This window comes from Camarhynchus parvulus, chromosome 26, assembly GCF_901933205.1.
Source record: "Camarhynchus parvulus chromosome 26, STF_HiC, whole genome shotgun sequence".
In the NCBI taxonomy this organism is placed as follows: domain Eukaryota; kingdom Metazoa; phylum Chordata; class Aves; order Passeriformes; family Thraupidae; genus Camarhynchus; species Camarhynchus parvulus.
The window spans coordinates 3,151,590-3,179,549 of record NC_044596.1 but is presented as its reverse complement, the minus strand read 5'-3'; the positions used below and the strand labels follow the sequence as shown (position 1 = coordinate 3,179,549).

The 27,960-nt window shown below is 52.7% G+C and overlaps 1 protein-coding gene and 1 non-coding gene across 2 annotated transcripts; both read left to right on the top strand.

Annotated features, from left to right (window-relative positions):
• The first annotated feature begins 29 nt into the window (after positions 1-29).
• On the top strand, positions 30-27,549 carry RASSF5 (Ras association domain family member 5). The gene is made up of 6 exons (XM_030965547.1): positions 30-285; positions 11,360-11,481; positions 24,526-24,639; positions 25,990-26,287; positions 26,601-26,716; positions 27,397-27,549. The coding sequence occupies exons 1-6, from the start codon at positions 30-32 to the stop codon at positions 27,547-27,549; spliced, it is 1,059 nt and encodes a 352-aa protein (XP_030821407.1).
• Positions 24,786-24,857, top strand: TRNAK-CUU. The gene has a single exon. It is a non-coding gene; the product is annotated as a tRNA-Lys (tRNA).
• Positions 27,550-27,960: the final 411 nt, after the last annotated feature.

Below are 27,960 nucleotides of genomic sequence, written 5' to 3'. Positions count from 1 at the left end.
CCCGCTGCCGCCCCCCCGTGCCCGGCTCCATGCGCCGCCGCCCGCCGGGCCCCGCCGCGACCCCCGCCCGGCCCGAGGGGAGCCCCGGCGGGGCCAGGGCTGCGCGGCGGCTGCGGCGGCGCGGGGGAGCCCCGCGGCTGCTGCCCGACGTGCGGAGCATCTTCGGGGCGCCGGGAGAGCCCCCCGAGCGCGGCCGCGGGCACCGCTTCGCCCCGCGCCTGCCGCGCCGGGGATGGTGCGACCTGTGCGGGGAGGCGGTGCGGGAGCGGGCCCTGCGCTGCGACTGTGAGTGCTGTCCCTCGATATCCCCTGCCTGTCCCCTGCCTGTCCCCTGCTTGCCCCACGCTGTCCCCTGCCAGCCCCTCTCTGTCTCCTCTCTGTCCCCCGCTGTCCCCTGCCTGTCCCTCGCTGTCCCGCACCCCTGCCCTCCCCGCACCCCTCACCCTGTCCGAGCTCTCCCCCGGCCCCTCTCCCTCCCCTAGCCCAGCTCTGCACCCCTGGGGTCCAGTTTGGGACGTGCCGGGAGAGACCGGGCCGGGCCGGGGTCCCCGGGGGTGGGCGCGGTGCCGCCGGGCGGGTTTGGAAATTCAGCTTTTCCAGGAAAGAGGAGATGATCCCTCCTGGGCGGGGTTGGCATCAGCGGTGAGCAGGGAGGGTTGGCCTGTGCAAAGCTTTCCAGCGAGGGGTAAAGTCCTCCAGGATTTGTGCCTGAGGCTCTGCCCGAACCCCGGGTGAGGGAATTTGTGCCAATGATGGCTTTGCCAGGGATGGCTTGTGCAAGGGGTGGCTTGTGCCAGTGACGGCTTGTGCCAGTGCTCCTGATGCTGCTGGTGCTCTGCAGGAGAGATTCATCCTCCCCCTGGCTGGGAAGGGGACCGAGGGGACACCCTCGCCCTGTCCCGGGTGCTGCTCCCCATCCCTGGTGAGGAGTGACCCGTGTTAGGGATGGCGGGAGGGGAAAAGAAGAGGTTTTAGCAAAGCTGTGTCGCTGATAACTTCGGGATCTGAGCCCTGCCGGCTGTGAAACCGCTCCTGCCCCGCTCGGTCGGGGAAACTCTTTTGGGATGCAGCTGCTGGGCCTTGAGGGACTTGAAGATTTCCTGGTGGGGGTCAGCTGAGCCTCTCGATTTTTGGCAAAATTTCCTGGTGGGGGTCAGCTGAGCCTCTCGATTTTTGGGAGGTTTTGATTTTTTTGAGAATGTGTCAGTGCTGATGCCATTCCCTGCAGCTTTGTGCCCACATCACCTGTACCTGTGAGGGTGCCCTCGGTGCGGGTGCGGAGGGCAGGGAGGCGGTGCCGGTGATAATTTGGGACTGACCCGTCCCACTGGGGTGGGGGAATGGTCGCTGCTCATTTTTGGGGTTGTTTAGGGGGGTTGTGCCTCAGCGGGGCAATCAGTGCCTGGCTCAGGCAGTCCTGGTGCCCAGCTTGGCTTTCCTTAGCTCACAAACCCATTCAATGATTTTGGGGGATTTGTGGGGCGGGCAGGGCTCTCTCCGGTGCCGTTTGGGATGAAGGGCGGTCGGGGGGAGGCAGCAGCACCATCTGGCCCTGCTGCAGGGAATTAGGGCTTAGCCCTAATGACTGCTGTTAATTAAATGTCACCCACAACGTGACGCGGGGACACGGCGGGGCTGGCACCCCGGTGGCAGGAGGGGGATGTAAATCTGATGTAAATCTGATTTCTGGGGTGCACCTCTGCTTTCTGTTGGCATTTCTAATACATTCCCTCAAAAGCTGCTGAGGGCCAGGAGATTCCCCGGGGCTGGGAGCTCCTGGCATGAATAAGTGTGCTTGAAGGAATATCGAGTTTAGCAGAAATAAGGATTATTTAAGGGGGGAAATCATTGTCGAGGCTTTTTAACCGGCCCCTGAAGCTGGGGGGAGGTGCGAGGTGAGGTTTTTGTGCTTGGAAATCCTGACTTGAAGTAGAAACTCACAGGATTCTGTGGTGTTGCGAAATGCTGCATAAATAGCTGTTCTGAGGGACTTCTCCTCTGGCAGGATGTTTTCCATACTTATATTGAAACAGATTTTAAATAACTCCATTTCCCTTTTCATTTCGGAGAATTATGCAGACTGTGGGAGTAGTTCTGCCTCAAAAACTCCCCAAACAACCGGGATGGGGGGGAGGGACACTCATATCTGCATTCCCTGTCATCCCAATGGTGATTCCCATTAAAAATGCCTGAGAGCTGCAGACGGGGCGTGCTCTCCCCCTTCGGTGAACATTTATTTTTTTTCTTTCTGATGCAGAGTTGCTGCTTGTTTGCTTTTGACTTGCAGCCTGAGGATACTCAGGTTTTTGTTTGTGCAGTTCTGGCCTATTTTTATTTACCTCAGATCTGGCTGTATTTAGTGATGGAAAAGTAATAGCAATATTAAATATATATGAACATTATTTTTATTATTAATAATTATTAAATCAATATATTGATATATTTATATCAATATATTAATATTAAAATTAATTTATTTAAAAATAATTAAAATTAATATAGTAATAATTTTATTTAAAATTAATTAATATTAATATATTCATATTAATATATTAATATTAATGTTAATATTGAATTGATGTGAATAGAATATATTGATATATTAATCTATTGAATTAATGTATTAATATTAAATATTAAATAGTAATATTAAAATGGGAAAGTGACATTTATTTATTTATTTATTGAAATTTATAGTTTGAGTTATTTATATAAATTTATAATTTTATTTATTTATTTATTTTTTTATTGTAATTGTTTACAGTTCACTCTGGAGAAAAGGAGTCTCAGGGGGACCCTCTCTGATTTTAAGCCAAGCCCTGTGGGTGCTGCACCTGGGGCTGGTGCAGATGTTGCCTGAGACATTTGGGAGCCTTTTTTTCCCCTGCTTTTACTTGGAATTTTCCAGGCTCTGTGCAGGACAGACATCCAGCATCCTGCTCCCACTGGTGTCAGCGTGAGAGGGTGGGGAGGTGGGAGCAAATCCCACTGGAATTCCCTGAAAAATCCTCATTTCCAGCCCTGGAGGGAATGCTTTGGGCAGGAGGAGTAGCTGTGCCTCGAATAGCTCCTGTCTAATGCGTGTGGCTTTGTGTTGCCAGCTCCCAGAGCTGTCTGTAGTGAAGTAAATCACCTCTGTGTGGGTGTGAACGTCTGTCCTGCTGCTGGGGGACAGACAGCTTTTCCTGCCAGCTTCTCCCAGCAGGGAGGAGCAGGGTGCAGAGGTGCTCTGGGCTGTTTGGGTGCAGTTCTTGGGTGTCCTGGTGACTCATGGCAGCTTCAAAGCCCTCTGTGTGTCCCACTGGCCTTTGGGACAGCGCAGAAAGCAGGCTGGGCTCGGAGCTGGGGCAGCTTCCTGCTGGGAAGGGTTGGCTGGGAATGGCTCAGGTGCTTCCCTTGGTGCCTCTGATAGCCAAAAATGAAGGATTTTGATATTTGTGTTGATAAAACAGCACGTGACTGGCTGAAGGGCGGTTTCTTTGCAAGGAAACCACCCCTGGCTGCTTCCCTGTGGGCAGGGCTGGCGTGGGGCAGCCCTGCAGGGAAACCTCAGAGCGTGCCCAGCACCTCTGCAGAGCTGGAGCCAGCCTTGATCTGCAGCTCTTGCCACACAGACACAGCTCAGCAAAGCTCCTCAGCATCCAAATGGGGTTTGTGCCTCTGCTCAGCAAAAATCTGAGCATCCAAATGGGGTTTGGGCCTCAGCTCAGCCCAACAAAGCTGAGACATCAGCATCCAAATGGGGTTTGTGCCTGTGCTCAGCAAAGCCCCTGAGCATCCAAATGGGGTTTGTGCCTCTGTTCAGCCCAGCAAAGCTCCTCAGCATCCAAATGGGTTTTGTGCTTGTGCTCAGCCCAGAAAAGCACCTCAATGGGGTTTGTGCCTCTGCCCTGGAGCCGCCCTGATCTCCCTGAGCAGCTCCTGCTGTGTTCAGGGCCCTGTGCTGAATGAACTCCTGTTTCCTCAAGCTGGTAAAACACCATTTCTCTTTCTGATTCGTAGAGCAAACTTCAGTTCTGAGGCTGCTGGTTCTCAGGAAGCCGTTTGTTTAAGATAACGAGCTCTTTACCGAGTCCTTTACCTGCACCAGGCTCTGCTCACCCTCTGCTGCTGCTCCTGCGGCTTTTGTGTCTCTCCTCCCACACTCAGCCTCACCCCTGTACACAACAATCGCCGACAGGACCCGCGGCACTTTGCATTTCTGTCCATTCAGCCCATCCGGGCCGATCCCTGCAGCTTTCCCTGCTGCCAGGTGGGGATGGCTGGGGAGAGGGTGGGGTCCGGGGGTGCCTCCCGCCCACTGCAGGCGGGGTGTGCTCCTCCCCGGGAGCAGATGGAGCTGTGGGCAGGGACAGGGACCTGCCCAGGGCTGTGGGACAGGCTCCTGGGGTGCCCGGCTCTCCCAGGGTGATGTTTCCTGCTGCGTTCCACCTGGGGGCCTTGGGAAGGGCTTATGGAGAGAGACGCCGGCCGAGGCTCCAGCTCCCACCTTGCAGGTTGGATTTTGGGTTTCAGGTTTGAGAGAGGCTCTCACCTCTCTCGGGTTGGTTTTTGGGCTTCTCCCTACTTTGTGGGTTGGTTTTTGGTTTCTCTCTCTTCTTTATCCCAGTGGAGTTTGCTGGGCTCCAGCTCCCACCTTGCAGGTTGGATTTTGGGTTTCTCTCTCTGTTTTATCCCAGTGGAGCTCAGTGGAGTTTGCTGGTCTCCAGCTCCCACCTTGCAGGTTGGTTTTTGGGCTTCTCCCTACTTTGCAGGTTGGTTTTTGGGTTTCTCTCTCTGCTCCATCCCAGTGGAGTTTGCTGGTCTCCAGCTCTCACCTCTCTCAGGTTGGTTTTTGGGTTTCAGGTTTGAGAGAGGCTCTCACCTCTCTCAGGCTGGTTTTTGGGCTTTTCCCTATTTTGCAGGTTGGTTTTTGGGCTTCTCTCTCTGCTTTATCCCAGTGGAGCTTGCTGGTCTCCAGCTCTCACCTTGCAGGTTGGTTTTTGGGCTTCTCCCTACTTTGCCGGTTGGTTTTTGGGTTTCTCTCTCTGCTCCATCCCAGTGGAGTTTGCTGGTCTCCAGCTCTCGCCTTGCAGATTGGTTTTTGGGTTTCTCCCTACTTTGCAGCCTGGTTTCTGGGTTTCTCTCTCTGCTCTATCCCAGTGGAGCTCAGTGGAGTTTGCTGGTGTGGCTCAGGGAAGGAGGGAGGTGACTGAGAAAGCCCCCTGAGAGAACTCAGTGCTTTTGCTGCTCAGGGTGGGGTTGGACTGGTTGAATTCCCCCTTTTTCACCCGCTGTGTGGTGCAGGGTGCTGTTTGTCCTGAGCAGGGAGGGCACGGGGACTGGGTACAAAGTGGCAGCTTTCAGGGGCACTGTTGAACTGGTGTTTGTGTCCCACCCCGTCACAGGACACCTGGTACGGCTGTAACTGATCCGCCATGGGATGGTTTGGGTGGGAAGGAGCTCAAAACTCATCCAGTCCCAGCCCTGCCATGGCAGGGATGCCTTCCACTGTGCCAGGCTGATCCCAGCCCTGTCCAGCCTGGCCTGGGACATTTCCAGGGACCCAGGGACAGCCACAGCTGTGCCAGGGCCTGCCCATCCTCACTGGGAACAATCCTTCCCAATATCTCATCTAAATCTCTTTTCTTTTAAAACCACCCTTCTTATCCTATCACTAAAAAGTCACTTAAAATCCTGATTTTCATGGATGCTATGAAAGGGTCTACAAGCCTCTCTTAACTATGTGCAGAGTTTAAATCAATATTATAAATATAATTAGTCTCGGTGTGTCCCTTTAACCTCCGATTAAACACTGGGGACTTTTTTATCACTCAAACATTAAAAGACTGGAAAAGCAGCCTTTAAAAGTGCTGAAAAGCCGCGCAGAGAGAAGGGAGGATGGGGGGAAGAGACCTCCCAGCACACGGCCGAGTCCTGCGCTTTCTCTCCCTAATCTCTTCCGTTGGGTTATTTTATCTTATCAAGCAAAAAGCCCCAGAAATAGAAAGTTTTCCATGGCTTACAGGAGATGCACGAGCCCTGAGCTGCTCAGGGAAAAAAAAAAAAAAAATAAATAACCCTTCAGATGGCAGCAGGTTGTAAATGGCCAATGTCAGGGCTTTATCTCCGTGGGGGAAAAGGCCTCTGGTGGGAGCAGACACAACAGGCGCTGGAGCAAGTTGTATCCCAGAGCATTTGGGGCTGGGACGTGCCTGGAGAGCTCCTGGAGGATGCCAGAGCGGGAGGAGGGAGCAGCCTCTTGTTTTGGGCTCCTAACAAAGAGAATCCGTCAAATCTTCAGGCATTTCCCCCGAGGCAAGCCCTGCTCCAGGGGACTGTGCCCGCCCAGGAGGCCCAGCAGGGAGGTGCTGCTGCTTCCAGGTAGGTGCTGCTGGGGTTTGGGGGTTTTTGGATCGGTTTGCTGCTGCTTTTTGGGGTGTGGGGTTTGCCTTGGCACTGCTGAGCCCAGCCTGGACGTGGGGATCTGTCGCAGACATCTTTTTATGAAAAATCCTTTCCTTAGGGTTTTTCCTCCTGGGAAGCTGAGAGGGCTCAGGAACAAAATGTAAGCAATGATTATCTGCTGCTGTGGAATGCAACAGGTGCATCTGTGATTGGTCTCCGTGGTTGTTTCTAATTAATGGCCAATCACAGCCCAGCTGGCTCGGGCTCTCTGAACCACAAACCCTTTGTTATCATTCCTTTCTATTCTTAGCTAGCCTTCTGATGAGATCTTTTTCTTCTATTCTTATAGTATAGTTTTAATGTAATATATATCACAAAGTAGTGAATCAAGCCTTCTGAAACATGGAGTCAGCTCCTCGTCTCTTCCCTCAACCTGAGACCCCTGTGAACACGGTCACAGGGACCCTGCCTGGGTGGGCACGGGGCTGGCACCACACCTGGGGCACCAGGTGGCTTCACCTTCTCCTCTGGCTCCTCAGGGCATGGCTGCTGTGCCAGCTGCCACCCCAAAGGGGAATTTGGGGTTGGGTAAATCATGCCAGCAGCGGGGGTGACAGCTCTGTCACTGCCAGAGTGTGACAATGACACAGGGACCTCACAGATTGTGTTGTATGGACCTGTCAGATCATTCTGAATCCATCCACAAAAGCATGCAAAAGCTAAACGGTTTGACAGCTCAAATTAAAGAAGATAGTAAGTCCTAGTTAAATGATTTGTTCCAAAAATGAAGCTTTGCACCTTAGCTAAAAAAACTTTGCAAGATAAGTCTCTACGTGTTGAGTGTTTTAGTAGTTTTATTAGTAGTAATACCCTGCATACTTCAGTGTGTGCAACAAATGAACAAAACTATCAAAGTTGTTATCATACAAGAGAGAGAAGTAAAAAATAAATTCAGAGAGTTCTTGACATCTCACAGAGATAATAGATGAAAGTATAGACAGAGAAGAAAGTTTTAAATTAAGACCTTAGAATCAACAAGACTTTTTCGAACAATCACTTGTAACTATTGCCTAACATAATTTATGCCCTTTGAACTAACTAGACTTTCACAGCATTAAGTTGCTGTGTTGTGATGTAGCAATGCTTAGTGCAAGCAAAAAAATGCTTTAAGTCAGTAACCAGCAGAAATACGACTATGCCCTTTGCTGACCCAGAGATGGGGCAGCTGAGAGGCGCTTTAAAAACTTTTATTCCATTTGCAGTCTCATGAGAAGGGTGAGACAATGCAGTTGTTATAATTCACGCCAGCACAATCATAAGGCATCTATTTCCTGATTGCAGAACACTATTAGCATTTCTTGGCCTGTGTGGCTGAACAGGAACATGTGTGTTAAAAGGGACGTGTGGCTGAACAGTGACGTGTTAAAAGGGACATGTGGCTGAATGGTGGCATATGTGTTAAAGGGGACGTGTGTGTCAAATGGGACATATGTGCCTGAACAGGGACCTGTGTTAAAGGGGACATGTGTGTTAAAAAGGACATGTGTTAAAAAGGACATGTGTTAAAGGGAATGTATTAAAAGGGACATGTGTGCCTGAACAGGGACACGTGCCTGAACAGGGACCTGTGTTAAAAGGGACATGTGTGTTGAAAAGGACATGTGTTAAAGGGGATGTGTTAAAAGGGACATGTGTGTTAAAAAGGACATGTGTTAAAGGGGGTGTGTTAAAAGGGACATGTGTGCCTGAACAAGGACCTGTGTTAAAAGGGACATGTGTGTTAAAGGGGACGTGTGTTAAAGCTACGAAACGCAAGTAACAAACAACACGATTCTGAAAGTTTCTTTTTAAGTCCAAACCATCTTTTAGGTTTAGACCTAAAAGTGCCAAGGTGAGACTGCAGTGATGGAGCTGCAGGGCTGGGGCTGGGGCAGTGTTTCAGGAGGATTGAGACCTTCCCTGGGCTTGTTCCGTGGGTGCCACAGGTCCTGCCCCATCCCTTCAGAGCCTGCCACTGTCCTGGTGCCACAGGGCCACATCCTGCTGCCACCCCTGAGGTCACCCCGGTGACATCAGGCACAGAGGAGCAGCTCAGCCTTGCAAAATCCAACCTGCCCGTGGAGCTGGGGGAGCCCCTGGAGGATTCCAGAGCTTGGGTGGAGGAAATTTCCATTCTGCCACGTTGTGCCAGCTCTCAGACACCTGTGGAGCCTCCTTCTCCTTCTGCCCCCATGCCCACCTGGGTCAGGTGGAGCTGGAAGGTGCCCTGTGGGGTCTGGGGGTGGCAGTGGGGGGATTGGGGTGGGAAAAATGGAGAAACTCTTCCCTGGGAGGATGGGACAGAGCAGCTGTGGCTGCCCCGTCCCTGGCAGAGTCTCAGGACCACCTGGGATAGGTGAAGGTTACCCTTGGCAGAGGAGCTTTAGGGTCCCTCCCCACCCAAACCATTCTGTGACTGCAGTGCTGTGTTTGGGCACCGAGGTGGGCATTTAATGGGCATTTGTATTGCCCATTTTACCCCCCTGAGTGCCTTTACCTGTGAAAAAAGGGAAATTCCCTTCAGCCACCACAGCTTTTTGAAGTATCACGATCTTTCTCTCTCTTTTTTTTTTTTTTTAAAAACCTCCATTTCCAAGTGTTCCATTGTTTGACTGGAATGGAAATTATCTCCAAGCCTAAGTGGAGGCATCCTGCTCCTCTTGGCAAACTGCTCACGTGGCTGCTTCCTAAAGCCGTGCAGGGTTTCTAAAATTAGTGTTCCCCACCGGATCCGCGGTGATTAGGGTCTGTTAATAGGTGACGGTGACTAAGGGGGTGTCACCCTTTAATCCCACAAAGAAATGCCACAATGGGGCCGATCCGGAGGAGGCGCCTGGCAATTGGCATTTCTGTGGTGCAAATTTCCTGTGTGACACCTTTGGCTGCCTTCGCCCCTCGTGCTGGAGCTGCCAAAATGTGAAAATCTTGTCCCAAGTGGGCACAGGGGACAGAGGGGACGTGGTGGTGGTGGCAGATGCTCAGGTGAAGCCACAGCTGGAGCATTCTCCAGCTGGCAGCTCCAGCAAAGACTTGGCCGATGTCCCCCATTGAAAAGCTGTTCCAGTTGCTGGAAAGGTCATGCATTAAATTACTGTGTAACTGCAGCTTATCTCTAATTAAAAAAAAAAAAATTAAAATTAAAAAGCCAAATCTCCCTGCTTTTCCCCCAGGCTTACTTGAGACAACTGGCTTGGAATAGGAGAATGACAGACAGCTCATGCCAGATGAATGTTAAATGATAAATGATTTCCCTGTTTCCCCTGGAGATTGATGTTCCCCCCCCCAGGCAGCAGCTCCCAGCACTGCTTCAGCTCCTCTCATTCATTCTCATCCTCAGGCACTGCAGAATTCACCACAGCTGAGCAGAAATCAGTTTCCAGAGCAAACATGGGATTTTCCTTTGCTTTTCCTGCAAGCCGCAGACATGCAAAACCAATGACCCAAATGCTAAAGGGGAAAAAAAAAGGGAAGAAAAAGAAAGAAGGTGTATATTTAAAATAAAAGTTCAGTGGCTCTTTGCAAGGTCTTTGTAGGGACAGGCACTCACATCCTCCTGTGGAATCAAATCTCTTGCCTTGTTTTTAGGATATAATTATTTTTTTTCCAGGTTGCTGACCGCTCTGGAATTTTGGGCAGTGTAGAAAGTAAATGTGAGGCTGTTTGTCCGGCAGTTAAAAATTAAAAGGCTCAGGTGGGCCATTAAAGTGGCAGCAGGTTGGTCACTGCAGTCAGGAGGGTTTGGGGGAGTTGGGGCTTGCAGGAGTGATGGCCACAAATTTGGGGTAACTGGAGCTGCCTGTGCCAAACGTGCCCCTCTGCGGCTGGGGGTGAGCAGGGCCCTGTGCCTGAAGGGGTTAAAGCTGCTCTGTGCAGAGCCCCCGGGCTTGAATGGGTTAATGTCTGCCATTGGGGCAGCGTCCAAAGAAAATCGGCCACAGAAATGCCTTGCAGCACCTGGGGGCAGGAGCTCAGCCCCTGCTGGGACCTGGGACATGGCCCTGCTCTCTGCTTTTGGTTTTTTTGGGGGGGTGGTGTTTTTTTTCTTTGAGGGTGATTTGGGGGGGTGGTTGAATGTCCTGCGAGGGTGATTTGGGGCCGTGGTGGCACCGTGTCCCTGTCCTCTCTGGGGCCATGGTGGCACCGTGTCCCTGGTCTCTGCAGGGTGATTTGGGGCCATGGTGGCACCGTGTCCCTGCCCTCTCTGGGGCCATGGTGGCACTGTGTCCCTGCCCTGTCCAGGGGTGATTTGGGGCCATGGTGGCACCGTGTCCCTGCCCTCTCTGGGGCCGTGGTGGCACCATGTCCCTGCCCTCTCCAGTTGGGGCTCTGGTGGCACCATGTCCCTGCCCTTCTCCAGGGTGCGATTTGGGGCTCTGGTGGCACTGTGTCCCTGCCCTGTCCAGGGTGCATTTGGGGCCATGGTGGCACCGTGTCCCTGCCCTCTGCAGGGGTGATTGATGAACATGTGCCTGAACATGTGTGTTAGAAAGGACATGTATATTAGAAGGAACATGTACCTGGACAGGGACATGTGTTAAAAGGGACATGTGGCTGGACAGGGACATGTGTTAAAAAAGGACATGTGTGTTAAATGGGACATATGTGCCTGAACAGGGACATGTGTTAAAGGGAACACATGTGTTAAAAGGGACATGTGGCTGAACAGGGACATGTGTTAAAAGGGACATACGTGCCTGAATAGGGACATGTGGCTGAACAGGGAAATGTGTGTTAAAGGGGACATGTGTGTTAAAAGGGACACATGCCTGAAAAGGAACATGTGTGTTAAAGGGACCTGTGCCTGACCAGTGCCCGCCCCAGCTCTGACCGTGCTGCAATCCCTCTGCCGCAGCCCATTCCCTCCCCGCTGTCCCCAGTGTCCCCAGCCCCAGGGCGGCCCGGGGTGCCTCACGCTGTCCCTTTGTCCCTGCAGACTGCAGGTACACGTGTCACCAGGAGTGCCGCAGCCTCATCCAGCTGGATTGTCGCCGGCCGGGCCAGTGCCAGAGCCAACTGTCCCCAGAGAGCACCCTCAGGGTGCCACCCTGCAGCCAGGTACGTGGGGAGGGGTCTCTGGGGGTCACCCCGGGGTGACCTGCACAGAGCTGATCTCCTGCTCACAAGGAGATTATAATTATATAATTATTATTATATAATTATTATAATTATACAATAATTATATTGATTATAATTATGATACTCTATTATATTAAAGAATATAATATTATATTAAAGACTACTAACCTAAATTATATTAAATTAAACTATACTAAACTATATTATATTAAAGAATACTAAACTATACTAAAGAATACAGGAAGGATATTTACAGAAGGCTAAAAGGTAATAATGAAAACTCATTACTCTTTCCAGAATACGAAACCAAAAATACTAAACTAAACTATACTAAAGAATACAGAAAGGATATTTACAGAAGGCTAAACGATAATAATGAAAACTCCTGACTCTTTCCAGAGTCCTGACACAGCTTGACCATAATTGGCCAATAAATCAAAACAATTTACATGAAACCAATCAAACAATCACTTGTTGGATAAACAATCTCCAAACACATTCCAAAGCAGCAAAACACAGGAGAAGCAAATCAGATAATTATTGTCTTCCTTTTTCTCTGAGGCTTCTCAGCTTCCCAGGAGAAGAATCCTGGGCAAAGGGATTTTTCTAGAAAACGTGACAGTGACACCAGTGCCTGTGAGAGAGGCTCAGTACTGGGATGGAGCTGGGGATGGATTGTTCCAGCACAGGGTGCACACATCAGCAGCAGAGATGCATTTCCCAGAGCAGGAGCGTGGATCTCCAAGGAATGCTGGCTGCCAGCCTTGTTTTGAGAGTTTCAGTCATCCTGGGGGATGGAGACTCTTCAGTCCCTGTTAGGACGCGCACTAATCCCAGGCTGACTCCGGAAGGCTCAGCTTGGCTTTAATCCTGCAGTGTCTGGGGCTGCTGCGTGGGTGGCACAGGCTGCGGGGCCAGGGAGCCTCTCACCAGGGAGGATGGGGTGGGAGAAGCTTCAGGAGACCAGCCTGCAGTGGATGTGGCTGGGATGGAGCCTTTGCAGGCTCTGTGTGCCTTTGGGGAATGTTTGGAGCAGCTCTGCGGGGACGTGGTGGAGTCACCAAGGCTTCAGAACATGAGTGGATGTGAATCTTTGAGACCTGGCTGGAGTCACTGTGCCTCCAAGGCTTCAGAACACGAGTGGATGTGAATCTTTGTGACCTGGCTTGGTGGCTGTGGTGGGATTCAGTCAAAAGTCTATTCCAGCCTTGATGAAGGTGTTCTCCTTCTCCTCCTCCTTCTTCATCTCTTGATGAAGGTGTTCTGTGTTCTGTCCTTCTACCCCCTGTTTTTACCCCCCTCTGTGTAGGCCCCTGTCTCTGTGGAGGACCCTGAAAAAAATTTTGTTTTGAGTGTGGGGGTTTGGTTTCATCCACTTTGCTGCAGAAAAATGGAGGATGGGAAATTTCAGGAAACAGCCTGGAGTGGTGTGGCTGAGGATTGCAGGTTTTTTTTGTTATTTTTCCATGTAGAGCTGAGCATCTTCAAAGAGCTTTCCTTCCTTTAAACTGTACTGTCGTCTGAGTAGCGCCACTTCTGAGTCACTATAGTTTTCTGTATCAAGAGGACATTTTGGCAAATTCCAGGTTTTAAACATAGATTTGTTCATGTGTGTAACCCTGGTAGCACTTTTAAAATCTTCGGGATAAAATTTAGAGCCCTTTTGCACAGAGAGAAGGAAAAGGTTGGGAAAGATGCAAGTCTAAAGATACCAATTTCAGCCTTATTTCACTTCTTAATTTTTTTTCAATTCTTATTTATTATCTTATCTCTTCTTAATTATTTCAATTCTTAATTTTTTTTCTGCACTCGTGCAGAAATGGAGATGGAAATTTGCACTTTTCTGAAGGCAATGTAGGGTTTCTGTTTGGTGTGTGGGGTTTGGTTTTCATCCATCAGAATAAAATGATCAGGAGGGATCTGAAGTGGGATGGGGTTGATATTCTTAAATAATGCATTACAAAAGGGCTCAGAGTGGGTTCTCCAGGTGTCTGAAGCTAAATTTGTGTGTGGTTCCACCTCCTTTGGATGTCACTGGGCTTCCCCCAGCAATGCTGGGCTCATGATAAAATGAGGAAGTCTCGTTTCATCCTCAGGGCCACCACCCCAGCCAGGGTTATTGATGGCCCTAATAACAAACAGGGAGCCTGTGCTCTGTGGCCATCCATCACCCTGCCAGGTGTCACCCTGGGGAGCGGGAGCCATCCTGGGCCAGGGAAACAAAAGTGGCTCTGCAGTTCCAGCAGCAGCAGCAGACAGAAATCCATCAGCCCATCCCAAAGGCCTGCCTGGGGATTGCACCTCGGAATCCTCAGGGCATCCTGGGGTCCCTGGCCTGTGGGGGCTGATTTGAGGGTTAATGAGGGTAAATGGCTGCGGTAAAACTCCATCATTCATCATGGATAATCAGGCAAAAATCATTGCCAGCTTTGCTGGATCTGAGCAGGCAGCCACGCTCCTGGAGGGTTTCTGTTGGTCAGGCAGGTTTTGCTGCTGGAAAGGAGGAGGATGGAGGGAAAATAATGTCAATATTCCAGTAGGAGACTAACAGGATGCCTGATTACACTGGCAGGAGGGGAAGAGGCCTGAAAACACATTAAAAAATTAAATAGCTGGCATAATTGGAAGTCATTAAATCATATTACCAAAATTAAGCAAAGTGGAAGCATCAGAGAAATAACTATTTTAATATCACCTATTTAAAGACTGTTACCAGGTAATATCTGGCATTAATAATTTGGGCTTTGATCCAGTTCAGTATTTAGGAGTGTTTTACATTTGGGGCCCTCCCAGGGTGACATCCAGACTCTGCTGAAGGTGCCAAAATCCTCTGCTGGTCTCCATCCCGGAGCTCCAGGGTCTGCTCTGTGGGTCTGGGGGGGCTGATGTGCAGGGAACCATTACATGGAGCTGCTGCTGAACAAAGGGGTCAAATGGGTTTATTTGGCTTTGTTGTATTTTTGATGGAGCTGATGTCCCAGGCAGGAGGACTGCAGGGAATAAATGAGGGATTCCTGGAGAATCCAGAGGTTTCACGCTGGTTCCACTGGGAAACTTTTGGGCTGAGGCTTCATAGAAGACCCCAGTGCTGCTGCTCCCAAGCCTCACTTTCTGCTGGTGTTGCACATGCTCAATTTAAGCCTCTTTCTCCTCTAAATTTATCCCTGTGGAGCAGAGGGGGCTGTGCTGCTGCAGGGACATGCTGCTGCCATAAGAACGTGGCTTATTTATTCCCTCTGTAAATAAGGCACTTGGATCCTTGCCTTCCTCTCCCTGAGGTGCAGATGTTGCCAGTCTTTCCATCCCCATTGGCATTCAGGGGATGCTGCTGGAGTGGGCACGGAGCTCTCAAAGCTTTGGAGCAATTGAAGTTCTTCAGCAGATGCAGCTGGAAGGGTTTGGAGCAACATCTGCAATCTGTCAGGAGGAGAGGTTTTGGTGCTGGGTGGGAAGCCAAAACCTTGCTCCTTCCCTGGCTTGTGGGAAGGTCTTGGAGCCCTGGTGGAGCAGGATGAGATGAGATATTGGGCAGGAATTCCTCCCTGTGAGGGTGGGCAGGCCCTGGCACAGCTGTGGCTGCCCCTGGGTCCCTGGCAGTGCCCAAGGCCAGGCTGGGCAGGGCTGGGAGCACCTGGGACAGTGAAGGTGTCCCTGTCTGTGACACCCTTCCCCTGCCCAGCCCTACAAACCCCTGTGATCTCCCCCAAGCAGGAAGGTCATGGCTGCTGTAAAAGCAGCACCCAGGGGCTGAAGCTTTTTCCTGGGCTGCAGTCAAAGCTGTCTCAGGCTGGGTGCTGAAATTTCTCCCGCTGTTCTGAAATCAGCTGCCCCTGGAGGAGCAGGATGAGATATTGGGCAGGAATTCCTCCCTGGGAGGGTGGGCACACCCTGGCACAGCTGTGGCTGCCCCTGGGTCCCTGGCAGTGCCCGAGGCCAGGCTGGGCAGGGCTGGGAGCACCTGGGACAGTGAAAGGTGTCCCTGCCATGGATCCTGTGGGGAGCAGAGCCCTTCCCCTGTGATCTCCACCAAGCAGGAAGGTCACGGCTGCTGTAAAAGCAGCACCCAGGGGCTGAAGCTTTTTCAAAGCTGCCTCGGGCTGGGTGCTGAAATTACTCCCGCTGCTCTGAAATCGGCTGCAGGATGGACAGACACCCACTTGTGATGGTCCTGGCACCCCGAGGGGCTCTGAGCTGCATCCCCACCACCCCGATGAGCACGGCAGCTCCCGGGGATGCTGTAGCAGGCACGGAGCCCCCCGTGGCACCGCGTTTTGCCTCTCCAAGGTGCTGCCAGGGCCAAAATTGCGAGCGGGGCCACAAAAAAAAAAATTCTGCAAGAGGAAGTGGCCGGGCTGCGGCAGTGCGAGGCGAGGGCAGGAAGGGGAGGCGATGCTGCCGCCGCTGCCGGTGCTGCGCGGGCACCCCGGGAGCGGCGAGAGGAACGAACCGAACCGAACCGAACCGGGAGCGAAGGGAAGCGAACCGGGAGCTCTGCCCCTTCCATGCTGCGCAGGGAGGCGGGTGCAGGAGGCGAGGCGAGGCGAGGGAAGGGTTCCCCGGCGAGCAGGAATAGCTGGGCAGGATGAGCAGAAGGAGCTGTCGCAGATGAGCGGCGAGCCGGGGATGTGAGCGCGGGGCTCGCACCGGTCCCCCGAGCCCCCCCGGCTCTGCCCGGCTCCCATGACCATGAGCAGCGGCTACTGCAGCTTGGATGAGGACCTCGAGGATTGCTTTTTCACGGCCAAAACCACCTTCTTCCGCAGCGCGAACAGCAAGGTCCCTGCCAAGGTAACGCGGGGATGCCGCACCAAGAATGAGCCGGGACAGGGGTCAGGGCAGAACTGCCGGCCCCGAGGGGGTTCTGCCCTCTCCTCTGCGGGTTTTTCAGCCTTTTCCAGGCCGGGTTTCCCCGTTCCCCGGGGATCCACGCTGCTCCCGGGGTGTTTTTTCATCTTTTTTAGGGATCCTGTGGTTTGGCCTTACAGAATCTGCACCGAGGGTGAAAATCGCACCTGTGGGGTGGATAGGAAAGTTCAGGGCGGGATTAATCTGTGAGCCGATCAGCGCGGCGGTGAATGTGGTTCTTCTCTGGGAGCTTGGGGCTGTGTGTGCCTGCCTTGGAGAAGGACAGAGGGTTTGGCTGGGCAGTGTTGCGCCCAGGATGAGATTTGTGTCGCGGCAATGTTCACAACGCTGCTTCACAGTTTTTAAATGTCTATTTGAAAAAAAAAGAATAAAATTAAAAATCCTTGCCGTGAACTTTGGGGCCCCAGCTAGAGCTGAGCATAAAAGGAGAAGGTGCTGCTGCAGAAGTGGGAGTTTCACACGGGAACGAGAGCCCTGCAGCAGCCAGAGATCAAATCTGGCCCAGGGAGAAGCTTTTGCACTTAAAATCCTCCTGCAAAGCACCAGCACTGACTGCTCCTGTCCAGCCTCTGCTGGATCTGCACCTGCAGAGCTGCAACCCCAGCAGGTGCTTTGGGGCTCCTGCAGCAGCTCCAAGGGCTCTGCTTGGGCAGGGGGGCTGCTCTGGAGGGGGAGCTCCAGTCAGCTGGGAATTTTATTGAATTTCTCTGCAGAAATGGTTTAAGACGGGATATTCCCCGCTAGCCAGCAGCTCCCTCTCGCTATGATTAACAGACACGTACTGCTGGTTTTTAAATGTCATTTGATGATTCATTTGTGGAGGAGATGGAGGAGATTGGGGTGCTGGTGCAGCCAGAGCTGCTCTGTTTGAGCCAGGGCACTGCAGATGCTGGGGGAGCTCTGGAAATCAGCCTGGGGCTGTTGCTGTTTGGGATTTCTCCCTCGCAGAGGGGTCAGGGGCTGCTGCAGCCCCTTGGTGCCCAGCTCCTCACCTGGATGTGAGCAGCGTGGGTGGCAGAGCTCAGGCTGCCAGAGAAGATGGAGCCTTTCAGGGCTTTGCTGGTGTGGGGAGGAAATGGTTCCTGTGCATGAAAAAAACAACCCCACACTGAGCTGAGCCCAGCTGGTGTTGTGTAATGGGGCTCTGTGAGGAGGTGGATTCTCACAGAGGTGGAAACCACGCTCAGGCCCTGCTGGAGGAAGATTTTGGGGGGGTTCATGGCTTGTTTGGGGTTGGTGGTGGAGCAGGTCCTGCAGGAGGAAGAGGTGGTGGTGGTTGACGTCTCTCTTGGGTTTTGGTTCACTCCCTGTCCTCTCTTTTCAACTTGGCACCTTTAATTATTGAATGTGGGACATTCCCACCCCTGCAAGAGCTGTGTGTGACAGCAGCTCTGCTTCTTGCCACCTGCTCCTGGCCACAGGGTGGAAACATCAGCTGAGACCCCAGAGTGAGTTTTCCTGGTGGATGTGTCTGGTGGAGTGGTGCTGATTGTCCATCCTGGGGTGCCAGGAGTGATTCCTGAGCCCAGGGCAGGGCTGGCAGTGGGGCAGGAGGAAGATAAATCTGGGTGAGTTAGGGACACGTGTCCTGAAAGACACAGGAAACATCGCTGGGGAGGAAATGAGGTGTGGGTGGCCAGGAGGGGACATCAGGCCACGGTGTGGCACTTAAGGGAGGGGGATTTGATCTGTAGGATTACAGAAACCATTTTTGTGATTGAAACAACTGTCTGAGTCTGAAGAGCCTCTTTCTAGGAATGCTGTAATTCCTTTTTATTTTCAGAACCATCAGCGGAATCACTCTTCATTAGCAGAGAGCTGGTTTAGATCTCAGATGTGACCCCATCCCTGCAGATCCATTGCTTTGCACTTTTGGGCCTCTCCAGCTGAATGGCTTCAGTGGCTTCTGCCTGAATCCTGATTGCTTAAAACTCTGCAAAATTCCTCCTGGAGCTCTGCATCAGTGGCTGATCAGAGAGAGGGAGGGGACGAGGGAAGCACAGGAGGGGCAGAACCCAAGCAAAGGTTGGATGAAGGGATCTCTGAGATCCCAGCCAGCCTTGCCCCACCATCCCAGAGCTGGCTGGTGCCCAGGGCAGGTTTGTGGGGTGCAGGGAGGCAGCTGGGGCTGGGTGGGCAGCCTGGGCATGGCCAGCCTGCTGCAATGCAGAGCAGCTCCAGCCTGGAGCCCCCCTGAGATGCAGCTCCCTGGGAGGACCTTGTCAGCTCTCAGTGCTGAGCTGAGATGTGGCAGGAAAATCGGTTTCTAAGTGAAATCTCCATGGCAATCAAAACACTGAGCCCATCTTCACTTGCTGTAACCTCTCTGAAATGCAGCAGCCACCCCTCTCCCCTGCCTGCTGCCTTTTCCTCTGAACCCCAAAGCAAACCACAGCACCTCATGGGAGGGAAATGTTGGGGGTATTTAAGGTTTTTTGGGGATTTTTTCAGTCCAGATCTCCTGTAAGATTCTCCCCCCAGCCTGTCTGTGCTGGAGCAGGGGATGCTTTTCCAATGTAGTGCTGTGAACCCTGCAGTGGGTGTTGAAGGGGAGGTGTTGTGTGTTGTGCAGGGCTGGAGAGCTCTGTGAGAGCAGAGATGTCCCAGCTCTGGTGACAGCCCTGTCCCCCGTGTCCCTGAGCTGCCACCACTCCCTGCTGCAGCTGGATTTACAGATCTGAGCTGTTGGTTCTCACATTTCTGACTCAAATCTGGAGCATTCACATTTATTTCCAGTGCTTGTGCTGGGCTGTGTTTGTGGTCACAGGTGATGCTGCTCTGAGCTGCAGCTCCACAGCCAGGGACACTCAGATGTGCTTCTCCAGCCTTTGTTTGCTGGTGCTTTAAGACAAATCTTTCCTTAATAAGCAGAAAAATTGAGGATTGATGGCTCAGCTCATAAAATCCCTTCAGAGGAGATCTCTGAACAAGGAGCCAAAGGGAGAGCTCGGGTTTGGGAATGCCTTGTCCCAGCCTGGCTGGTGGAAAGGAGGATGGAGCTGTGCCCAAGCACACCAGGGAGGACTTGGCCACCCCTGCCTGAGATCAGACTGCCAAGAATGTGGTGAGGCTGGGCCAGATCCATCCCCGGAGCTCTGCTTTGCAAATTCATTAATGAGAGAGCTGGGGAGGAGAACTGGCTGGGGGTGAAGGGCAGGGATGGTGGCTCTGGAGCTGCAGGGATGGTGGATCTAGTGATGCAGGGATGGTGTTCCTGGGGTGCAGGGATGGTGGTCCTGGGGTGCTCTGGGGGGGATGGTGGCTACGGGGGGGGGGGGGGGGGGCCGGCGGGGAGGCCTGGGGCTCCAGGGATGGTGGCCCTGGGGCTCCAGGGATGGTGGCCCTGGCTCCAGGGAGTGTCCACCACACTCGGAATTTCTGCCTCTGCTGCTTTCCCGTGCCTGGTTTGCTGGTGAAGCCCCAGTTCCTGAGCTGCTGGTCCTCCAGGCTGGGACCACACAGCAGCTCCTGGAGTGGGGCTGTGGTGGGACAGCTCCTGGGTCCCACCTGGAGCTGTTATTCCCAAAACCAGGAGCCCAGCGTGGTGCAGAGCAGCCTCAGCTGCTTTTAAAAGGTTTTTAAGTTGGGGGTTGACTTGGGAAGGTGAGAGGCTGTAGGCAGGGTGCTCTTTGAATGTGGGCTGTGTTTCTCCTGGCATCCCTGTAAATGGCAATATCTGCCACAGGAGGTTTCCTTGTTGCCTCTCTTGGCTTAGAACTCCTTTGAGAGCTGTCACATCATCTCGATGACCCCTGGGCTGTCCATAAAAGCCTGGCAGGAGTTTACAGCTCATTAGCTGAGTGCTGGCTCGCACAGAGGGGGCTGAGTGGTGAATCCTGCCCAGCCCCGGGCCATGGGCTTTGTGTGCCACGGTCCTGTCCCTGTCGCCTTTGTCCCGTGGAGCATTAGCCCGAGTGCCAGCTGCGGCTCCATCGCTCCTTACAACGGGGATTTCTTACAGCTGAGCAGCAGTGTGGGGTGTAGAGGGCAGGGGAGGGCACCGCAGGTCCTGTTCTGCGCTGGATCCCCTTTCCTCTGGCTGCCACACCAATGTCCTGTGTCCATCCTCTGCCACACCAATGTCCTGTGCCTGTTCTGGCTGTCACACCTATGTCCTGTGTCCATCCTCTACCACACCAATGTCCTGTGCCTGTTCTGGCTGTCACACCAATGTCCTGTGTGATCCTCTGTGCCAATGTCCTTTGTCTGTGCACACAATTGCCTTTCCTCTGGCTGCCACACCAATGTCCTGTGCCTGTTCTGGCTGTCACACCAACATCCTATGTCCATCCTCTGGCTGCCACACCAATGTCCTGTGTCTGTCCCTCTGGCTGCCACACCAATGTCCTGTCCCACTCTCTGCCACAGCAATGTCCTGTGCCCATTCTGGCTGCCACACTGATGTCCTGTGCTCATCCCTCTCTCTGCCACACCAGTGTCCTGTGTCCTTTCCTCTGGCTGCCACACCAGTGTCCTGTCCCTCTGGCTGCCACACCAGTGTCCTGTGCTGAGGCCACTGCCCAGGTGTCCCCAAGGCTGCCTGAGCTGGCCCATCCCTGTTTTCTGTGCAGGAGAGCTGCAGGCCCAGCAGTGCTGAGGTGCAGATCAGAGATGAGGTTTTGTTACCAGCTCGTTTCATCTCGTCCCTGTACAACAGGAAATGTGGCAACGGTTTATGGTTAAAAGCTTCTGTTTTTCTTCCTTTGGGCAGAATTGCAGATTCTGCAGCAGAGACTTTGCACAACCGGAGGTTGGGGGTGATTTGTGCGGAGCAACAAGTGGCTGATCTGGTCATGCACTGCAGTGCTTCTCTTCCCAGGCTCTGGCTGCTCTTCCCAGGGCTCCTGCACCACAGGACTGGTGCTGCTGGGCTGGTTTGGGTCTGGAAGCAGAAAAGCAGAATATTTATGTGTGCAGGACTGGGATGGAAGGGTGCTCCCTGCTTGGGGGGCTCAAGGTGTTGCCTGGCCTGAGCATCACCTGAGTGGCAAGCAGAAGTGAAGGGTTGAGCCCTCGGATCCCCAGTGCCCTTATGGGCTCCCCCATCCCTAAACAGCTCCTGGAGCTGGGCTGGCCCCACTCTGGATCCTCTGGGACAGCTGGCTGGGGTTTGCCTTCATTTTTCTGCCATGACTTCACTGTGTGTCCCCAGGTTTCATCAGGACACTGTGCCCATGGTGGGATGGATGCATGACAGAAATTACCAGAACTTTCTTTCCCTGGGTGGGGAGGAAGAGGAGCTGGCAGGGGGCTGGGCAGGCTGCAGGTACCCCTGGGCTGCCCAGGTGGGGAAGGCAGGATGGCACAGCTGGGCAGAGCTGGAGTGTGCGGTGACATTGGTGACATTGTGTGACACCAATGACGTGCTCCTGAGCCAGGCCCCCTCCTGCTGGGAGTGCTTTGGGTTTCTTGGCAGCCAAAGCCCTCCTGATGTGCTGTGTGCCCGCTGTGAGGCCCTGGGACTCTGCTGCCCTGCTGTGCCGTGTCCCTCCATGGAAACAGAGCTGCTCTGAGCTGCTGGCACTGTCCCTGGGCTGGGAATGTCACCAGGGGAGGGACCTGGGAGAGAAAAACTGCAGTGACAGGGACAGACAGAGCTGCTGGGCTTGCTTTTGCCATGGAGGGATGGATGGATGGATGGATGGATGGATGGATGGATGGATCGATGGATGGATGGATGATGGATGGATGGATCTATGGATGGATGGATGATGGATGGATGGATCTATGGATGGATGGATGGATGGATGGATGGATGGATGGATGGATGGATGGATGGATGGATGATGGATGGATCCGTGGATGGATGGATGGATGGATGGGGGATGGATGGACGGATGGATGGATGGGGGGATGGATGGATGGATGGGGTGGATGGATGGATGGGGGATGGATGGATGGATGGATGATGGATGGATGGATGGATGGATGATGGATGGATGGACGGATGGATGCTCTCTGTGCTGGGCTGTGTTTGTGCCATGGATGATGCTGTGGTGCCCTCAGCTCTGCAGCTCCAACTCTGTGTGTGTGTGCAGGGGGGGACAGTCCCAGTGTTCCCCTGCCCTCCCTCCCTGCGTGGTTGGGGTGGGGCAGCCCTGGTGGGGGGCAGCACAGCTGTGCCTGTCTCAGTGCTGTGACATGGGTGACATGAGGAAGTGCAGGCTTTCTGAGAGTCCATCTTCTGTTAACTTACAGGGAAGGGATGTGGGGTTTTTATTGCTTTTTTTTTTTTTTTTTTTCCATCATGCTACTTTCAAAATCTCAACCCTCAACATGGTTTCTAAAGATGATTTTTAAAGACTCCCCTGCCAGCCCAGCACCTGTGAGTGGCCAAGACTTGGTGCAGTGTGAACCAAAGGACTCTGACAGATTGGGGAGTTCTGATAAAGGGATACTTCACACAATTCACAGAATCACAGAATCGCTGGGTTGGAAGAGACCTTAGAGATCATCGAGTCCAACCCAGCCCCTGGCACCCAGAGCCACATCCAGGCTTTGTTAAACGCACCCAGGGATGGTGACTCCACCACCTCCCCGGGCAGAACATTCCAGAACTTTATCATCCTTCTGTGAAAAACTTTATGTGCAGTTCTCAAATAACCCACTGTCACTGCTGTCCCCTGGGGGTGTCCCAGAGGTCTCCAGCTGTTTGCTGCTCTGGGGTGGAAATGCAGAAATCCTGAGCTGTCACTGGGGATGGCCTCAGTGAACCCAGGGCTGCCCAGTCCCAGCAGTGCAGCCTTTACTGCCTTGCCAGATTGCAGCCCAGCTTTCAATTTGTCCTCTGCTTGATTCTCCTCCTGAAAGAAATACCAGGAGTAGCCTTGGGCAATATTGGCTTATTTACAGCTTGCTGTGTGCTTGTCCTGTGTGCTCTGGGGCTGCCTGGGAAGACACAAGCTCTGCTCCCCAAGATGCCTTTTTTTCCCTTTTTTTTTTTTCCCCTTTTTTCCCTTCTCAGAGGTTACAGGTTTCATTCTGAGCCTTCCCAGCCTTGATGGCACATCCCTTCACGCTTCCTGCTCCCTGCTAATGCCAGCTTCTGAGCAAGCCCACATAAAATCTGGGCAAAATGCATTTCCAGGCTGTCACCAGGGAAGGTGGTGAGTTCTGGGGAGGCAGCAGAGCTCTGAGCAGGGAGATCCAGCCCACTGAGCATTGCCCAAGACACACGGAGAGTTGTTTGCTGCAGATTGAGCAGATAAAGCAGGCAGACCTGCCCCGCTGGCTGGAGGGGAGCCAGGGGAGGTTTGGATTGGATAGGAGTGAAAATTTCTCCATGAAAGGAGGAAATGGTGGAATCACCATCCCTGGAAGTGTTCAAAAAGCTGTGAATGTGACACTTGGGGACACGGTTTCATGGTGCTGCGTTTGACAGCTGGGCTCGATCTCAGAGACCTTTTGTGACCTTAATGATTGTGTGATTATTCATTAGTGACATTTCCATGGCTGGCCTTCAGGCAGAGCCCACCTACAGGTCAGACCCGTTGGTTTTGGGGTCAGACCCGTTGGTTTTGGAGGAAATTCCCCCAAACCTGGGTGAGCAGCAGGATCTGTCCCCCTCTGGGGGGCCCAGGCAGACACTGAGCAGCTCCTGCCATGGGCTGGGATGCCTGGACTGCCTGATTTATCATCAGTCACACAGCCAGCCTGCTGCTCGTGTGTGCTTTTATTGCTCTGAGCTGTCATTTCCCAAGCTTTGGACAAGAGCAGTGAGAGATTTAACTGCAGGTTCTGCCTGGGTGAGCCCACTGGAAGCTGCTTGAGTTTTGAGGAGTCAGAGCTGTGAATACTGGAAATAGGATGGGATTTTTTTTTCTTGCATTACAAAAAGGAAATAAATGCTCACAGCTGGAAATGGCTTTGCTTTGAAAGTGGGTTTTAAAGGTTGGATTTTTTGCCCTGGTTTGTAGTGGGATGCTTTACTGCTCTGTGCCACCAGCTGGTGCATTTTGTGTTCCCTGCCACTGGTGTCAGAGGTGGTTTGGGGTTGGGATGTGGCATCCTGCCCATTTGGGGATAGTCCCCACCTGTCCCCACCTGCGTCATCAGTGCTCAGGATGTGAGCAGGATCTGCTCCTGCTTTCAGGAGCTGAACAGATGGAGCATTACCCAACACACAAAGCAGCTAAAGCCCCACTCTTCTGATTGCAGAATGTGACACAAACGGTAGAAGAAGAAAAACCTGAGCCTCCAACCGTCCAGGAGATCAAACAGAAGATTGAAAAGTACAATGCAAAGGTCACCAACTGCCTGCTGATGAAACTGGTACGTGCTGGGCTGGTTTCCCCTCGCACACACAGATTGGGGCTGGTTCCTGTGGGCTCTGCATGGGGAAGGTGTCACTGGGGTGAGGGTGGCTGGCAAGCTGCTTTCCTCCTGCTGGGCTTTCCAGTGTCACTGACACTCCAGGTGACGGCTGGCTCAGTCGGTAGAGCATGAGACCCTTAATCTCAGGGTCGTGGGTTCGAGCCCCACGTTGGGCGCCAGTATATTGGAATTAAATCCCAATATTGCCGGATGGAACGTGCCTCAGCCCGTCTGGCTCTTGCTGCTTGACCAAGCTGGCAGCTGTGGTGGTTTCACCTCAGAGACACCTTTGGCTGGCTGGATGCTGCAGCTGGGTGCTTGGGACAAGTCCAGGCAAGCAGGAGCTCAGGTTTACCTTTGGCAGAGAGGCTTTAGGTGAGGTGAAGGAAAGGAGTCGGTTCTGCTGGAGGGTTTAGATCCAGAGCTTTATTCTGGCCCACAGGCCTCTGAACCCAGCAACAGCTCCAACAGAACCACTGAACCCCCGTGGTTGCTGTTCCTTTTAACCCCAGGGAGAGGGGCAGGGAAGGGGTGGGGATCCCGCCAACCAGGTAAGGGGGGGGAAGTCTCAGGGGACAAATGACACCTGGATGGCCCAGTGTCCCCAGGGCTGAGAGGCATCTTTTGAACTTCGCCAATCACACCTTCCCTGCCTCCATCCCTTCCTGCTGGCACTGATCTCTGGCAAGGAGCTGCCACAGAGCCTTGTCCCACATGGATGAGCCCCAGTGGGGATGAGTCGTGGTGGAACCAGGGCTGGGAGCTGTTGGAAGTGGCTTTAGGAACACAAAACCTTTCTAGAGAGAGAAGCTCTGCCCTCACCACTGCCAGGCTTCCTGGGTGCACTGTGCAGAACCAGGCTCTTCTCCTGATTCCTGCATTTTTGTGGAGCTGAGGGTGGGAGCTATGGTGGGATCAGGGATGATTTGTTACATGGAGATGTGAGAATCTCTTAAATGGGGAATAAAACATAAGGAATAAATTTGGGAGATCCTGCTGAACCAGGGGTTTCAAATCCATATTAAGTGCAACTACAAATTCCATGCAGTGGAATTTCCATAACTGCATCGTAGCAGGGCTGGTTTGAAATAAAACAAGATCCCACAGGCGAGAGAGGAAGGGATGAGTCATTACCAAGAGAAAATCAGCAGTGACTGTCCTGAAATTACAGGGTACTTTTGACATGATTAATGAGAAACGCTGGAACTCGCGGAGCGGGGGCAGCTCCTGCTGTCACCCCACGCTGTTGTGGTGGGAAAGGGGCTGGAAACGCTTCCTGGAGCCTGATCCTTGTGTGCTTTGCCCCAGAACGATGATGGGACCTACACAGGGTTCATCAAGGTGCACCTGAAGCTGCGGCGGCCGGTGACGGTGCCAGCCGGGATCCGGCCCCCGTCCATCTACGATGCCCTCAAGGAGGTGAACCTGGCTGAGATGACAGACAAGAGGACCTCCTTCTACCTGCCCCTGGATGCCGTCAAGCAGCTGCACATCAGCAGCACCACCACGGTGAGCGAGGTGATCCAGGGGCTGCTGAAGAAGTTCATGGTGGTGGATAACCCCCAGAAGTTTGCACTTTTCAAGGAGATGAGGAAAGATGGGCAAGGTGAGTTCAGGGCCTGGCAGCTCTGCCTGGGGTTGGTGTGCTGTAGGGCTCACTGGAGTGTCAGGCAGGAAAAGCCTAAATCCAGGTGAATCAATGGCCAGACCTCCACAGGAGGTGAGGCTGCTTAGGTTAACAGGGAATTATGATTTCAGAAGGGGAGAAACCACCTGAGACCTTACAGGGATCGCTGTGAATCTGTGGTAGAGACAGCCCTGTGATCCTGAGCATCGTTTTCCATGCTCCAGCTGATCCTCTGAGCTTCCCTCTGCCCTGGCAGTCCTGATCTCACTGGGGGTGTCTGCTGTCCTTGCAGTGCTCTTCCAGAAGCTTCCTCTGACCGAGTACCCCCTGTACCTGCGGCTGCTGGCAGGCCCTGACACCGACACGCTGAGCTTTGTGCTGAAGGAAAACGAAACAGGGGAAGTTGAGGTACATTGGTGACTTTTCCTTGGTTTTCACGCAAATATGGAGCACATGGCAGGGCTGGGAGATGTGTGACAGAGGCAGCACAGAAAGGCCTGTTTCCCTCCAAGAGGTCTTTTATTGCTCCTGGATGATCTGGGTTTTTAAAACAATTCAAGCTTGAACTGGGTTTTTAAAACAATTCAAACTTGAGTCTTTTATTGCTCCTGAATGATCTGGGTTTTTGAAACAATTCAAACTTGAGCTGTGGAAATGCTGAGGCCAGTTTTGATGGCCACCCCATAATCTGTTTATGGAACCCGGCAGTGCCGCCCCAGGGTTAATCCTCTCTAATTAGATTAGCTGAGCACTGTTATAAGTAATCCACTAATTTAAGTAAAAGCCAGGGACACAGGTAATAAATTCACAGCCAGTTTTTTGGTTGAAATCTTGCTCCCCATCACAGCAAAGCAAATGCTGGGAGCTGCTGCATCCTGCAGGATTCTGCTTCCCATGTGGGGTGGGAGGATTGGGATGGTCCTTTATGCTGTAGCCCCTTATCCCATCCCTCTCACCACTCGAGGTTAAATCCCTGGAGATCAGATACATTTAAATGTATTTTATTGCTCCTCCTGCCAGATTCAGAGGTAAGAACGCACAAAGTCCAGCAGGTGTGTGCTCACTTTGCCTCTCTGCTGGTTTTGCAGTGGGACGCCTTCTCCATCCCGGAGCTGCAGAACTTCCTGATGATCCTGGACAAAGAGGAGAAGGACAAAATCCAGCAAGTGCACAAGAAGTATGAGAGGTTCAAACAGAGACTGCAACAGACCCTGAAAGAGGCCAGAGGCAAACCTGGATAACCTTCAGGAGGCACTGGGCATCAGACTAAGCTAGAGACTGTTTTAAATGAAAAGACTTCTCAGGACACCTTAATAGTCATTCTCCCTCTTCAACCTTCCATAATGACTGGCTCCCAGCACCCCTAAAATGATCCTATTGCTTTTCTTCTGAAACCTCTTCTCCCAGGACCAGAGCCAGTCCAAGAATGGGAAGCCTGTTTATAAAACAGCTTCAACAAAGCAAACACAGCTGCTGGGTGGATTTCCAGCCGTGCCATCCGCTGGAGAGGCTGCGTGGAAAATTTTCGGTGTGACACCCAACAGGACCCCTCTGCTGGCTGAAATTTGGAGCAGGGCAGCTCTGGCTGTTCCTGCTCCTCCCAGCGAGCTGCTCGTTCCTGTTTGGAGGTGCTGTGGCCCACAGTGCCCTCG